This window comes from Lytechinus pictus, chromosome 18, assembly GCF_037042905.1.
Source record: "Lytechinus pictus isolate F3 Inbred chromosome 18, Lp3.0, whole genome shotgun sequence".
Classification (NCBI taxonomy): domain Eukaryota; kingdom Metazoa; phylum Echinodermata; class Echinoidea; order Temnopleuroida; family Toxopneustidae; genus Lytechinus; species Lytechinus pictus.
The window spans coordinates 5,482,565-5,500,144 of NC_087262.1; the positions used below are offsets into that span (position 1 = coordinate 5,482,565).

Below are 17,580 nucleotides of genomic sequence, written 5' to 3' on the forward strand. Positions count from 1 at the left end.
CATTTTCCTGTTTTTGACGACCCCCCAAAATAAAATACAAAATGCAGCATAATATACACTGGCTTCAGCAGGGCAGCCGTTGCAAGCTTCTGCTTTTTAAGGTAAAAATCTTGCCAGGTCCACCCCCACCTCACCTGGATTGAGCGCAGCACAATATGGATATATATCTTGCCGAATGAAATAGCGCCATGTCTGGGATTCGAACCCACAACCCTCTGATTGAAAGGCGAGAGCCCAGAACCACTAGATCAAGTTTATATTCCAAATACATTATTGAGCATTTCACGGATTAAAATGACCTACGAATCGTATTACGGTCTTATCTTGAAATAAGTCACCTCTCTTCTCGTGTGTGTCAGTGTGTGTGCGCTCGTTGTGTACAAAGTCAATGGGAGAGGAAAGAAGTCACCGCCGCTGACGAAATGAACGGCAGTGAATGGAGTGGTGACTTAAACCAGGTATTACTTTGCGGGTTACCAACTCATTGATGGTCACGAGATGAGAGGACCTTTGTTTAAAGGTCACCAATGAAGTGCCCCTTTTGACATATCTTTTTATTCTAGTTGAATTTTGGGGGGTTTGCTCGTTTTCCTCCGTAGTCCGTCTGTAAACCAATTTTTTTCTACTTCCCCCTTGGTGTACTACCGCTTGTTCTTTCTTAGTAAGTAGACCAACTGGTAATAGACCAAATGGATGTTGGAGGGATTGGGGAAACCTAAGTAGAGAAGTGGCAATTTGATAATTCGATCAATACTATTCGCTGAGGTGTACGTGAGACATGATTTGACATAACGATGTTTTAACCTTTTGACAGTAAATTTTAGCGGTGTGTGGCAATAAACCCTGATTATCAACCCAGAAAGATGCTCGTGAAAACGACTAAATTATGTGATAAACTCGAGAAAGTAAGCTTACCCTACAAATTCACAATACTAACGGTGCTGCCTGTACGTTATTTGTTCAAACCCCCCTCATCCTGATCTCAAACTTGACTTTTCATATAATGATGAACAATATATTGTACAGTATCTCTTGAATGGTTCTATTTTGCCATTGATAAACTTTATTTTTTTGAAAAGGAATCTGTACTCTATACTGTGGTAGGAAGTGTAATATAATCGAACTGTTTCATCTTGATTAATTATACACCGCAAAAACTACGGTGTCAATCCAACACCAGACGATAATCTATATCTATCCACATCAGGAAGTGTTAAAACGATTCCAGTCGGGTTTGGGGCTAGAACCGCATGGTGTTAAAACGACACCGGGTTGATCCTGAACAAGGGGTTTTCAACACCTTTCGGATGTGGACAGATGTAGATTCTCAAATGGTGTTGAGTCAACACCTACGGTGTTGCAGTGTATGTATGTGTCGACGCCCTTGTACTACATGTATTTCTTCCTGGATTATATTATCATAATGTTTATGATATATACTCATAATACAGTGTCGTGTTTATATATTTATTGGAGGAAGGGTATATAGTTCGTGATGAATCTCATTTTCTTCTGTCATTTTGAGACGTCGGAATTTATTATATGTAATCAATAAAAGCGATAAAATTATGTATTTACAGAAACTTTCAACAGTGTGGTGTAACCATTTCCAATACCCATGAAGAAAGAAAGAAAGAAAGAAGGAAAGAAAGAAAGAAAGAAAGAAAAAAGAAAGAGAAAGAAAGAAAGAGCAAGAAAGGGAGAAAGAAAAAAGTAGAAAAAATCAAGAAGGAAAGAAAGAAGAAAGAAAATAAGAAAAAAAGAAATAAAGAAAGGAAGGGGAAGAACGGGAGAAAGAAAGGAAGGAAGAGGATGAAATGAAGACGAAAAGAAACAAAGAAAGAAAACTTTTTTACTTTTCAAACGAAAACTTTATTACAAACAAAATCACAAAAGGTCAAGTATGCGATAAAAGAATAGTTTGACATGGTTATGAATATTCATGGAAATAATTCATAATTTCATGAGAATTGATTACAAACACAGAAGTGAAGCCAAAAATTGAATCCGCCAGATTCAGTTTCAGTGTGGTTTATATTATTGTATCTCACAAAATATAATACAATATAACATCCGACAAGAAATAATAAATCATTAATGATAAAATGATACAATACATGACATTAATTCAATAAAAAGTTATGAATAAGACAATGAATAAGACAATGGTAATAACATTTGAACATTCCAGATTGGAGCCAGATATATTACAAAAATGAGAATAACTATAAAGGGTTAACTATTAAAAAACAGAGCTTGTAATTCACAGTTTCCATATTAATAACTTTTAGCATTGTCAATTTGTTTTTAATATCAATTACACAAAAGGAGAAAAAATACGTGAAAAATGAAAGAGAGAAACAGTGAAAAAGGAGGGTAGACAATAGTTAGGTTGAATATTAGGAAGCCGAGTGATTATCAATCAGATATGTGTTTAAGATATCATTTTTCAAGTTATACGTTTAAAAGAATATATGGACCTGGAATTTTTCAAGTCGGTTTGTAGATCATTCCAAACTAATGGACCTGTGACAACATTTGTATTATGTGAAAAAGCAGTACGAGTACTGGAAAGACGATAACGATGGCTTTGACGAGTATAGGATAACTATGTTTCTCGTTATTCTTTCTAGATAAGAAAGATACAGTGGTGGGCAGATCTTTCCTTGAGAGTAGAAACATAAATATTATAATATGCCCTCGTTAATGACAAACAGCAATAGATTCATACACCGATTCCATAGGAAAGCATCAATATTGGAATATACTTTGTAATGCGAACATTCTACAGAAACATGTTTTTGAACGATCCAACCAAACAATGAGGGGAGCAACAAAAGTAGAGGTTCGATACAAACATGGGCGGAAATCCCAGGGGGGGGGGCAGGGAGGACGCGTCCCCCCTACCCAAAATAGGGGGACACAATATAAAATGTCCCCCCCCCTACAATTTGTGGTCTTTTATAATGGAAAGAAATACATCATTCAAAATCTAAATAAAACATGTATTTTGGACGAGTTGACCTTACTTTTTTGGTATTAACCCTTTTTTACTATTCCCGTTCCTTTCTCCAAATCACTATAGGTTTATGTTTGCGAAACAGTGGCGGAGCTTCAGGGGTTGAACACCCCTATGATCTTTCTGGTCGTGAAAAAATGAAATATTAAAAAAAAACGAGAAGAACATAGGGAGAAAAGCGGGAAGAAAATGAAGAGTGAAGAAAGAATATTAAAAAAGTCATGGGCTGTGTGTGAAACAATACATTTTCCATTGATTTTGTTAATAAATAAGATACGCCACCGTTAGGTTACAAACCACTAATAAGTTCCGGATAGGCCTTTTTAAGTGCCCTTATCATACTATCCTCGCATCGCCCCTGTCATTATTGACTGGCCGACAAAATGCCGTTTTTTTCACAAGATCTATTTGTATGCATTCTTATATTCTAACGATTTCTTTCATACGAGTTTAGTTTCGTTTCTCAGTCTCTGCAGGGGAAATCAAATCTAAATCGTGCTGCCTGCCAGCCGATGTCTACAACCTTTACACCAACGTATCTGATGTTCAATTGGCGGTCGCCTTTCCATTGAAGGAGTGGTTCCGGGTTGCCGACGTGACCCACCTGAAGGGTGTGGTTCGTGAAGTCAATCCATACATTGTTCATTCCCTTTCCATTGCAGGCCAATGTTGGATCATCCACAGACATGAGGACGGGGTTACTATAGGTACAATCGCATGAGCTTTCGGGTGATCTTTTAACGACGAACCTCTTTTTCATCTTCCAGAGGCACATCCCTAGAGGGTGACAGATGATGGATACACTCTTTAAAACATGTATGGGAGAGGAGTAAATACATAATAATAGTTACCTTTATACAGCGCTTACTGCACTTTGTTTCTTTACATTGCAATTATTATTACCCCGGTTATCGGATCCTGGCATGCCCGCACATGAATGCACTTTGAGTCCACTCCATGAGGAGCATTCCAACAAGAGTTCCAAGACTCAATTGCCAGGCATTCTACATAGGCTTTCGCATCCTACCGGGTACCCATTTAACACCTGGGTGGAGAGTGGCAAAGTGTGGATTGACGCCTGGCCAAAGGACGCTAGGCCGTGGTGGGATTCGAACACAATGACACTTTGATTGCAAGGCGAGAGTCAGAACCGCTACACCACGACGCTTCCAATTAACCATTGAGAAAGAGCAAGTGAGTGATAGCGACGTTATTACTCCTTGGATTAGACATTTTCACCCTTTCCCACATTTTCTTTTTTGCCGATTTGTTTTTTGTTTTCTTAAAATGACACTATAACATAAGTGGTGTTAAAGTTCACCTGTCGGTATCGCGAAAAGACATCAAGCATTTTACACCAGATTTAATCAAGGTCGTAGGTCAATGTCCATTGACGTCATTATAAAAAGGAGTTTTTGCACCGTGACGAAAACGTTTTAAAGATAATAGAAAATACATGTATATCGTCAAATGCCCTCCATGACAAAAAGAAGTCTTTGTCGGAAATTGGTGAATCCAAACAGCAGTTCTTCCTGGACGCTGGACAACAACATAACATAATTGCTTTTCTCGTCAGCTTAGGACGAACTGCTGTTCTTGTTTACCAATTTTCGACAAAGTCCTACCAGCTGTTCTTTGTCATTTGACGGGCATTTCCAATACATTTACTGCGTTCCTGAATTCGCTCTGCTTCGCCATGCAAAAACTCGGTAATACGGTATTTTCGCAACCACGACGGGGACGTTAAATCTGCGGTTCGTGTGGAAAATTCTCGAGGATACTTAGCAACAGCGATATGGTCGATCCGCGATGATTTTTCACAACCGTCATGAGCCACATGCATGACCGTCAGTCGTAGAGCTCGAGAGCGCCTCTGTACTCTGGAAGCGGAAGCAACAGCCAATCCGCGCGCATGTAGATAGATTCTTCGATTCTTATACTCTGTACAGGGAACTTATGCCCAGAAATGAAATATGGATGTTCCCATTAAACCAACACTTTTCCTTGAAATATAAGTCTATAATAGATTGAAGTTTTGAAAATGAATAGAATCTAGTACTCAACACCACCTCGGTACACATTAAAAATCGAACCCCCATTTGGACGGAAAGAAATACGCTAAGCGCAAGGGGCATAATGTTCCTCACACTGTGTAGGAGATGGCCAGCAGTTTGTGTGGGAGGGGGACCCAATGAGTAAAAAAAATCAAATTGATTTCAGACGGATTCAGCTGTGTAGATAAACGCATGCGACACGGTTTAGCTGGACAGGTGACTGTGACCCACGAATTTAATTGCCAGCGATCTACCAATAATCGTTAGATTAACTTTAGATACTGTATCGATTCGATGGACTGTAGCGCTATATGGATCTAAGCCTTGACTCGATTTGTTTGAAGAACCACTCTGGTACCCATGCCCTGATACACCATGTAGCGCACCGCCGGACATATTCCGGACTGCGAGCGTGAGCAAGCTAGGATTCTCCCATGTCACATCTTGCGTTGTATAGGATTTGCGAAATGACCTGGCCAAAAGTCTCTTCCATAAGCAGCTGGCGTCCTCGAGAGCGACTGCTAGTGGCTGCGAAAACACGATGAAGGCGTATTGTAGCATCCACTTCGCAGACGCTTTTTGGGACGTTGAGAATCTATTGCCCGTCAAATCACAATAGACAGATTAAAGGTCATTGTCGAAAGTTGGTGGGCGACCGGGACAGCACATCGGCCTAAGATTCGGACCGGATGAAAAATTGCAAATATGTCGTTTGTCCAGGACGATATATAGTACTCTTTTGATTCATCGATTTTCGACAAAGGCTGCTTTGGTATGAAGGGCTTTGACTAAAGATTATCAGCGTTGTAGAAAGCGTCTGCAAAGTGATAGCTAAAATCCCCTACTATCAAGAAGGAGAATAACCGTTACACCTCGAGGGAGAACAGAGCCATTATATCAAAGGCTCTGAATAAAGCGATCCATACGTATATTTTTAAGTTTTTAGATATTTGTACAATGTATTTTGTTGTGATTTATTATAAGGTAAATAAAACCAAACCAAACGTATGAAGTTTAACTAATCATGCTAATGATAAGAATGATTATGCACTATGATCATAAATGATTGTATAGCTTAATAGTTAAAACAATGAAATGACAGAAAGGAATAAATTGAAGTACCCACCTATAGCAACCATTGTATTTTTGGTGACTCTATTCAGGTCTTTTGACGATAAGACAATATACATGCCTTTGCCTATGTAACTCAGCGCTATCCGTCTTCTTAATGGATCCAATTGCGTCAAACTTTGGACCACATGGTTCTTCTTTGTGTAGAACTTCTCACACTTAACTGAAAGAGTAAATCATTTAATGATTTTTGCTATAACTTTATTTTTGTCATTCGGATAACTTGTTAAATTAGTAACGGAACACAACAAATTAATCAGTGGCTAACAAATATAATAGAGTGGAAAAAGGATCAGTGATAAAACAATTTTGTATCATGCGGCTAAATTTATCACTGTTAGAAGGTAAAATTATTGTAGTCCCTGCTTGTCATAATTGCTTATTATTATAACAAGGGGCAATAAAGAATACATTGAAATATACACTGCAAAAACGCTGGTGTTGATTTAACACCAGCCCGGAATATATATATGTCCACACCAGAGAAGTGTTAAACAACACCAGTTTTATTTTGGTCGAACACCAGATAGGTGTTTATACAACACCAATTAGTATTACAACAGCATCGGTTTGATTCCAAACTGGTGTTGTTTCAATACTTCTCTGGTGTGGACATATATAGATCCCGGGCTGGTGTTAAATCAACACCGGAGTTTTTGCAGTGTAATTACGGCAAATCCGGTTTTAAAATTCGCCATTGCTCAGTCTTGAAGCTTTAAGTTTTCCCTTCTTTGTTGGAGTGCTAAATTGTAAAATAGGTGCAATGCAATTGATTTTAGAGTGATCACTCCAAATGCCAAATTGTATTTTGATCACGAGGAACTTTTAAACTTACATTCGCAGTGCGGTGTACTAAATCCGAATGGACAGTCACATCCTGAGTTATCCCCCCGATGAGTTATGTTACTATGTCCTCCATTACGACACGGTTCTGCAGCCATCAAATGTTAAAGAAAAGTAAAGGCTCATACTGAACAAAATGGTGTAAGATTTCACAACACAGGTGACGAATCTAGCTTAAGGGGGAAGTTCACCCTGAAGAAAAGTTTGCTGTAAAACTACTATAAAAAAAAAAAGAATATATGAAGAGCTAATTTGCAAAAGGGATTTAATCCATTTTTCATCAAATTTGATTTTTTTTTCTCAATGTATAGACTTTTAGTCGCTCTATAAGAATGATCCCCCAAAAAGTTGAATTTCCCATAAAAAAGTGAACAAAACTGACAAAGAAAAATCTTTCTTTTTTTCGAAAGGGGTTACATCCATTTCAGTTTGTTTGCAAAAGGGGATAGATCCACAAGGGAAATTTTTGGAAAAGAATATCTTAAAAAATATGAAAACAGATGGATTTCTTTCATTCCCAATTTTATGTTTCATGTGGTAGGGTATCATGAAAGTTTAGTTTCGCCTAAGAATATTGCAATATGGGGGAATAAAAAACATAATTTTCTCGGAATGGTCCAAAGTGAATATAAGCCCTTTTGCAACCAAACTCTTCATATATTGGTGAAGGTTTGAAGACGATCGATCAAAGACTAAAAAGCTGAAAAGGCAGTGCTTCATTTGTCATGTAATATAAAATGCATAAACTTCAGTCGTTTGATGGTTCATATTATGAATAATCAATATTTTCTTTGAGGGGGAGTGAAATGATTTGCCTGATGTACTGAAGATAGGCCTACGATAAACACCATTTTCATTTCTTTTTTTAATGGCATTTCATTGATTTTCAAACGACACTATATAATAAGAAACTGCTCGCACATGACACTACAAATAAAAAAAAATCAACTTCCAATCACTATTTTAATCATTAATGCATTTTCCTGTAACATTCACCAATATTTTGAGTAGTTTTCTGCTATTTTCAATTGACTTTTTGACGGGGGGAACCACCACTTTAATGCAGGTATCGATAGCCACACCAACAGGTACAAGTGACCAGTGTTGTGTTTGCGTCCAGGGCAAGACAGGACTCCTTTTCCTTGACCTTGGACGTCTAGTTGGCCTTTGTGCACTTCCTCGGATGAGGCCAGGTCGGTGTTTCATAATAGTCCAGTCAATATAGAGTTTGACCCACCACTAATTGCAACACGAGATATTCCACTGCAATTCTTTCAAGGAAGGTCCCCTAAACATCATACTAAAAGTCCCAAGAAATCCAAGCAGTGGAAATTTATGAAATTTGCATATTATGCAAATTAGCCATAAAAAGTTAGAAAAATAAGGAAAATAGCCCAAAGATTACAAATTGAGTGTCCAAAACAATTTAATTTGAACGAAAATTCATGATAACTAACTGTATTCCATGTTTTTTGTCAAAAGTGCAAAAAAATCTACCTCATTTGCATAATATGCAAATTAGCATTCTTATATGGAAAAATGTCAAGGTATTGTGATTTTTCTCTCATTAACTGCTTGAAAATTTCATTAATATTGAAATTTACATGCTGCTATCACTTACATTTGTATTCAGCTTTCTGTAGTGTAATTTGCATATTATGCAAATAAAAGTATCTAACATGTTATAAATATTCAAGAAAACACACTGGTGATACATCCCTCAAAAATTGCAAGTAGATTATCTATTGAAATTGGAATATGGCAATTCCTTACAGGAAGGTTTCCTAAACACCATATTAAAAGTCCTTAAATATACAAGCATATATAGGAAAATCACAAAATTTGCATTTTATGCAAATTAGCCATAATAAATTACAAATAAGGAAAATAATCCAAATATTGGAAATCAAGTGCAGAAAACAATACGAATTGAACTGAAGCCCATGATAAGTTTTACAAATTTAGATATTTTTAAAACAAGAAATCGTAAATAAATCTACCTCATTTGCATATATATATGAGCATTTTTATATGGAAAAAAAAATCAAGAAATTTTGATTTTTCTCACAAAAACAGTTATGAAAACATTTCAGTCTAAATCAATATGATGTGATGACTAAGAATGGCAAAAACATTAATAATCAGCTTAATATCTAAAGTGTAATTTTACATAAAATTATTATGCAAATAAACATCCGACATGGATCCCACTGCTTGAATGCTTCATTATTTCAATCCAAGTCTTGCTCTCTTCTTGTCTTTGTAGAGACTTTGCGTTTCTTGCGAGTATAGTCCACGCTAGCAAGCTCCTGGATTGCCAAGTGATCAGCACAAGATGTCACACCCGTGCAAATAAAAGCTTCGAATATTTGGTCCTTGTAGCACACCACTTAGCTTATAAACTTGGGGTCCTTGTATTTAAAGCGCTTAACGATAAATCTCCACCCTACATATCAGAGCTCTTACCTCAGCATAGACCAACACGCAGTCTCAGATCAGCAGATCAACCATTGCTGAGGGAATCTCTCAGCCACACAACCTGGGGTGACAGAGCCTTCTATATCTCTGGACCAAAGCTGTGGAATAGCCTTCCCAGGAGAGCAGAGACCCAATCAACTTTTGAGTCTTACCTGAAGACCTTTCTGTTCCCCACTCCAACATTATCCCAAGAATAACTCAATTGTAGCATTACTAGAACAGTACTTGAACTGAATGATGATCCTAAGCACTGTTTGAAGACATTGAAATTTGTGAGATATTTCCAATTTTTTAGCAAGCGCCATGAGCGCCCAGCTGAGACGGATACCGGCGCTTTACAAGAACCCATCACCATCATCATCATCACTTATCTTGGTGGTGAATATGAGTACTTGCTTGGATCACAAGATCTCTGGGCATGCTTTATAAGAGTAACAATGGGCATTTGCCTATACGAGCGACATGAAAGCCATTCATAAATTCATGATGAAGGCTTAAAGTGCATTATAGGCATCTTTCTCAGATACAGGAATCGTGATTAGACGTTCTTGTTGAATCCAGTTGCTGCTTCATGATGAAGCATCCATTTTCTGTTCTCTCCTCTTTGATAAATCTCCTATGGCAACCATCTCCAAATATTAAAGCTATAGTTTCTAAGTAAGTCGTATGCAAATTATAATATCAATGTCCTGATTATTATGGTAAACAGAAATTCCTCAGTGAGACAATGAACAAACCAGATGGAGGACTAAGCCAGATTATTGCCTTTCCAACAAGAGGACACAACATAATGGAACACCCTTAACATCACCATCAAATACCATCCAACATTGATTAGACAGTGTGTACCACTTCCAGGATTTATTTGCCACAATGTGTTACTCATGGGTATACTGTGAGGTTATCCAATGGAATAAACCTTTTCGTAATTATGGTACGACTAAGGATATTCTTCTGGAAGAATGCTGACTTTAATAGTGTCATGCAGATGTACTTTGGACAATCATACAACTCTCTGTACTTAAATCCGACAAGTCGAGCATAGGAGACTGAATGCCAATCAAGAGGACTTTAACAAGAACACACCGTTAACCATGTCTTCTTCCGACACAAGTTGCCTCAATGGACAATGGACATAAGATGTGTCGTAAGATGTCAAGAGTTTTAGAGAAAGGCTAGGAAGGCTTGCACATTTTAGAGCTCCAAACGCATCAGTAAGGTACAGCTCAGAATTGCTACAATGCATTAAAGAGGACCATAAGAGGGTTTGTAGACAAGCCTAATTTGCTGACCGGATTGACAATGATCCAGGCTGTAACAATTAGCATGTTGGGAGCCCTTAATATCAATAGCTATGACTACATTGGAATAGCATTATTAAAGGAAGGCAAATATTTTTAGTCTTAGTATTCATCACTGATCATGATGATGATGATGATGACGCTGCTCTACAAGTCCTGGGACCCAGTCCTGACCCAGATATGGCCAGATAACATATTGTTTAGTCAAACAGGTGTAGCCAGACTACTGAAGAAATTGTTAAAGAAAACACCCTGCATGAAGCTACTAGGCCAGACGGAATCTCTGCTACACTTCTTAATGAGACTACCTATCAGATCTTACCTGCCATAAGTTTGCTTTTCCTGGCCTCCCTTTATCATGTTTATACGGTGAATTTTCAACAAAGTACATGTATAAGTTGTTCCCATCCATATAAGAAAGGGGTGTCAACTCTAACAAACTACACACCAATTCAAATACTGTGCTTTGTTCTTGCCGATCCCATCATCTTGTCAGACTAACAACGCGGCTTAGGAAGCGACGAACATATTTCCAGTATTTTTCCTTGAATATAAATCATATTAGGATAGATTTCAATGCTTAGTGATAGCAGCATATTAATTTGAAAAACTGATATGTTTTCACTGCAGTCAATGTGATAAAAATCAAAATTTCTTGACATTTTCCATATAAGGATACTTATTTGCATAATATGCGAATGAGGCAGATTTGCTAGTTTTTTTTAAATAAAGACATTGAACTTATTATTCATCATAAACTTTTGTTCAAAATTACTTGCTGTGGACATTTAATTTGTAATCTTTGGATTAATTTCCTCGTTTTTTATTTTTTTAAATGGCTAATTTGCATAATATGCAAATTAATTTTCAGGCATTGGGATGAATTTTCATGCTTTATAGTAGCATATTAATGTCAACATTAATGACATGTTTTCAAGCAGTCTATATGAGAAATATCACAATATCTTGACATTTTTTCCATATAAGGATGCTTATTTGCATAATATGCAAATGAGGTAGAAATTTTTGCACTTTTGATTAAAACATTGAATTTAGTTAGTTATAATGAATTTCCATTCAAATTAAATTGTTTTTGACATTTAATTTGTAATCTTTGGATTATTTCCCTTCTTTTTCTAATTTTTCATGGCTAATTTGCATAATATGCAAATTTCATAAATTTCCACTGCTTGGATTTCTTGGGATTTTTAGTATGTTGTTTAGGGGACCTTCCTGGAAAGCATTTCAGTGAAATATCTCGTGTTGCAATTAGTGGTGGGTTACCCCCCTATTCTGGCTAGATTGACTGGACTATAAAGCTGTTCGTAAGTTAACAGCGACTTTAAGAACGACTGGTGATCCCTTCTTGCGGTAAGTGGTATATTGAATCGGCGATGGTTTAGTGCATTAGAAAGGATCACCAGTCACTCTTAAAGTCGCTCTTAACTTACGAACAGCTTTATGAAACGGCCCCCAGGATTTTTATTTTCCGAAATAAGAACTAGCGATAATTCAACGGCCCGTACTCTGTAGTTGAATCTAAAATAACTTATGGTCTAAAGTTGTGGTTTAACAATGGATAGCCAATACTGCCTCACAAATCCTAATAATACAGGTTTATCAGCTCATCTGCCACTTATAAGTTCATTGGCACTATCTGGGAAAGTAACTGAATTGGTTTTCGTTATCATTTGTCATTAAAAGGAATTTGGAGGCATGCTTTTGCTGTTGTCTAGGGCATTCCTCCTTATTTCATTGTTGCTTTTCAGGCTCTAGTACCTTACACAAATTTAAACCATTTTCGTGCTATGTTATATAAGCATTACACATATTCTTTAGTCAGTCCGGTATGGGTATTCAAAGTCTCCCCAATACCGCTCTTTGTTTCTTTTATCTTGCCTGGCGTTACATACTTGTTAATAATGTTTGTTGAATGTGTTTTATTTGAATTTTAATAATGTGTAATTTTATATACCGGAATGTGCAATACTCTCTCAATAGTTTTTCTATGAGGGCTCGCATGCCTCTGGGCAATAGTATTGAATTTTACTTTTGCGAGCCCTGGCCCATGGAAAAAACATTTTCTTACTCTTTTCTTTTCTTTCATTTCTAATTTTCATATTTGATTATTCAATTTCAAATTGTATATTTGTATTCACATTAACGATTTTTGTATGTTTTTATGGCCAAATAAATAATAATAATAATAACAATGATTTTAGCATGATGAAAGAGCAAAATGAACATGATTATTATACAATGTTTACAAAAAATGTATATTTTCGGCATCCCGTAATTCAGCACAGAGTAAGACCGGATATCAGAATAGGGGCCAATAAATCTATTTTTTTCCAGAAAATCCTTTGTACTGACGTGAGCGTCAAAGCTGGTCTTGGCGTCAGTTATGCTGCCTCGACCATGTTCTCGGCCTCGGACATTTAGTCCTTTGAACACGTCGTCATACAAATTTAGTGATAGAATTAGCAGAAACCTTCAAAGATTACTTTGAATTTTCGAGGTACAGAATTCACTTTCCAGGGCGGAATTAATTCCAAATGGCTGGATGACTACTATTTATCCCAATCGAAAATTGAATTTCAATAAAATAAAAATAGAAGTTTTAAAAAATCGGACAAGGCAAGTAGCAAAGAAGTTATGAAGGTTATAATATTTAAAGATATAAAACTTTTAAATGAAAAGTGATATCATAATGATAAAAAGTTATCAACTTACCTGGTGACAGACAGGCTATTGCATTATTATTATTATCAATATTCATCCAGTTTGTGCAGACATTGACATTATGAGCTAGCAGAAATCGGTTAATATTTCCTTGAAAAGTCGCCAATGAATGTGTCCTCCTTCCGTGAGCACAGGCATTGTCCAAAAAACTGCCTCCTGCCCCTAAATGGAAGAGAATTACATAATACGAAGAAAATTATTAGGCTTGTCGTACAAAATAAAGGTTTTCTTTTATAAAATATCTTTGACAATATCATGTCCTCATCAAAGCTGAAAGTTCTCGAAGAGCGTAGCTCCAAAAAATCCTCAAAATCTTTATGGTTTTTAACTGCTCCGTGAAGGAAAAGTTTGCAATCAAAACCTTTCGAGATTTTAAGAACAAAATCTCTGTGCTTTTTAACGCCGTAACGCGATTTTAAATTTTTTTTACACCTGAACTTTTCCTTGCGAGTAAACAATCTCTCGAGGTGACATTTTAAAGCCTATCTTTAGTCTTCAAGTTGGTGAATTTCCTAAAAGTGCAAGCCGCTATTCCGATTATATTGAGCGTAATATAATTTAAAAAATTGTTTTATTGAATAAATATACCGATTTTACTTCAAAACCCTTTTTTTATGTTAAGATAAAATATCTGCGTATTTTTGTCTTGTTTATATTAAACCCATTCTCAAACACGGAATGGGCTAAAAGAAGTCAGGAAGCAATCTATGTAGCTTCCTAATATCTAATTAATAATTTTCCACAAAAAAGTGCTCAAATTACCATTTTCCATTAAAAAATGAAGGCATTACCGAAAGAGGCCCCTAGACTTAAATTCGAACGGTTGAATATAATTATGCCAGATTTGAATCCTAACGGCTAGAAACGACCATCCAATGACCACTTTACTTTTGTGATGATGGAATGTTGGATGATACACGAGTATAATTGACATCACCGGTCCTTTACCAACCCCAACAAAAAGTTGATTCGAATAAAAAGAGAAAAATCCATCAAGCATAACACTGAAAATTTCATCAAAATCGAATTTAAAATAAGAAAGTTATGACATTTCAAAGTTTCGCTTAATTTCACAAAACAGTTATATGCACATCCTGGTCGGTAAGCAAATGAGGAAACTGATGACGTCATCCACTCACTATTTGTTTTGTATTTCATTATATGAAATATTGTCATTTTCTCCTCATTGTCAAGTGAAACATCAATCAATTCATACCTGAACGTGTGAAATTAGCTTTGTTTAATACTACATGGTTCGGTCAAGTTGGTCCTTATTGTCAAATCTGTAAAAATGAAATATTCTATAATTCAAACAATAAAAGAACAAAATAAATAGTGAGGGACATCATCGATTGTCTCATTTGCATGTCACTGAGTTGTGCATATCACTGTTTGTTGAAAAATGAGAGAAACTTTGAAAAGGCATAACTTTCTTATTTTACATCCGATTTTGATGAAATTTTCAGCGTTATGCTAGTTTGATTATTCTCTATTTATTCTAATCCACATTTGTCTGGGGTGGACTTGACCTTTAAAAACTGAAATGTATCAATGGCATTTGTGATTTCTTCTTCATAAATGATTACTGACCCTGACATCACTAGTATTTTTTCAATATCAGTAATGATATACAACACTTATAGCACTCGATAATACAATGTTTTTATTTATTAAGTGCTGCACATTTTCATCATTACCCCCAGCTTTGCCAGGGCTGATCAAGTGCTCAAGCAAGAAATCCCTTCCTATCAGTATACACATTTACGACACCTGGGTGGAGAGTGACAAAATGTAGATAAGGGATTTGCCAATGCGGGGGGGGGGGGGGGTCGTACCACGGTCCTTGTAGTTCGAAGTCCGGAATTTATCCTTTGAGCCACATCACTTCTTTGTTATTGCTCTATTGACATGAAATGCAAAGGTCACGAGTTCGAATCTCGCTACGTTATTATTATTATTATTATTATTATTTATTCGGCAATTCACACAAAATATAACAATGTAAATATGAGTACACAAACAATTATAAATGCAAAATCTTACTGGCGGTCCTCTGAATGCATCAGTTGGCTGCCGGGGAAGAGGAAAGCAAACTTAATCACTGTAACCGTAATGGTCCCTCTTCCCGACCAACTGGTGCACATAGAAGACCTGTAAGATATATGGCTCATTGTGCAAAGCATTACACCTTTGGTCAGATGCATAAAAAGTAACAATTGCTAAAAGCACAAGCAATTGCTCGTCAAGCAAAAGAGCATGCCTTATCAATTGCTTTATTTCGTATACATTGCCCATTGCTTGTGATTAAACCACCCTTTTCTTTACAAACATGGTTATAAAACGCGAACGACCTGATCAAGCAAACGCTCAAGCTGCTCTATCTGACGGAGCTTTAAAGCAAATGCCTTAAACCACAAGCAAAATGTCCGCTTTATGCATACGCTTTTTAGCAATAGCTTAATCCTCAAGCAAGTACTACCAGGCTGTTAGCAATTGCTTAAGCTTACGAGCAAAAACATTTGCTCGCTCATTTTTTTTCATACAGAATCAAGCAAAAACCTAGCAAAAGCCATTGCTACTTGTTATGCATCTGACCCATCGCCAATTAATCTGATATCAAGATAAATAAATGATGATAGACAAAGCAGTACTTACCGATGACAAGACATGGCATCAAAATCCAAATGACCACATTCTGTACGCCCACCTTTCTCTCCATTTTCGTTGTAGAACATTAATGACAAAAGCACAATAGTGATTGAGTGTAAAAGGTTAAAAAATGAATACTAAAAAATATCAGATGAAAATGGGGTCTTTCAACGCGGGGAAAGGAAAATGCCCCCCCCCCACCACGAAGATGAAGAGCAATGTTATCTTCTACCTTTGCAACTTTCATAATTTGTCTCGTGCCTTTTACCTTAGTTCGGAATCGTCTAGAGTCGTTAAGCAAGCTCACAGAGACCAACCCATTTCAAGATCTGTGTCACTAATGCCAGACATAGTTGCAATAATTGATAGTTGATTGGCCAATAAAAAGGAACAAGTGGAGCGCCTCTGGCAGTCTCACCTGCATCACGCGATTCAATATAGCAGCAGTGCTGACTTTGAAAACTACTATAACATAATTATTCACAGAAAACACAATTCGTATGATGATACAATACTATGTTAATTGACCTTAAATGACCTTTGACTTTGGTCATGTGACCTAAAACTCGCATGAGATGTACAGTGATACTTGATTACTCTTATGGCAAAGTTTTATGAACTAGATCCATACACTCTAGGAGTTATGATGGTTATTCAACAAATACCCCCAACATGGCCAAAGTTCATTGACCTTAAATGACCTTTAACCTTGGTTATGTGACCTAAAACTTGCACAGGATTTTCAGTGATACTTGAATACTCTTAATGTCCAAGTTTTATGAATTAGACCACTGCACTTACAGAGTTCTGATGGTAATTCTTAAAATACCCCCAACTTGGCCAAAGTTCATTGACCTTAAATGACCTTTGTCATGTGACCTGAAACACACACACAGGATGTTCAGTGATACTTGATTACTCTTATGTCCAGGTTATATGAATCAGATCCATAAACTTTCAAAGTTATGATGGTAATTCAACAAATACCCCAAACGTGGTCAAAGTTCCTTGGCCCTAAATGTCCTTTGACCTTAATCATGTGACTTGAAACTCAGTAATACTTGATCAACCTTATGTCCATGTTTCATGAACTAGGTCTATATACTTTGGAAGTTATTACGAAATTTCAAAAACTTAACCTTAGGTTAAGATTTTGATGTTGATTCCCCCAACATGTTCTAAGTTCATTGACCCTAAATGACCTTTGACCTTAGTCATGTGACCTGAAACTCAGGCAGGATGTTCAGTAATACTTTTTTATGTGTTTTATTGAATCAATATAATAAAAATATAAAAAATATATCAGTGATTTTAACAATAATAATAATAATCAACAACAACAAAAATAAAACATGACAACGCA

At 36.5% G+C, this 17,580-nt stretch overlaps 1 protein-coding gene across 1 annotated transcript; it reads right to left on the reverse strand.

Annotated features, from left to right (window-relative positions):
- Nucleotides 1–1,860: 1,860 nt before the first annotated feature.
- Nucleotides 1,861–16,503, reverse strand: LOC135157561 (uncharacterized). The gene is made up of 5 exons (XM_064113583.1): nucleotides 16,224–16,503; nucleotides 13,560–13,730; nucleotides 7,040–7,135; nucleotides 6,200–6,367; nucleotides 1,861–3,796 (listed from the first exon to the last, which is right to left on the reverse strand). Exons 1-5 carry the CDS (start codon nucleotides 16,285–16,287, stop codon nucleotides 3,483–3,485), a joined length of 813 nt encoding a protein of 270 aa, XP_063969653.1. The 5' UTR covers nucleotides 16,288–16,503; the 3' UTR covers nucleotides 1,861–3,482.
- Between the last annotated feature and the right edge of the window lie 1,077 nt (nucleotides 16,504–17,580).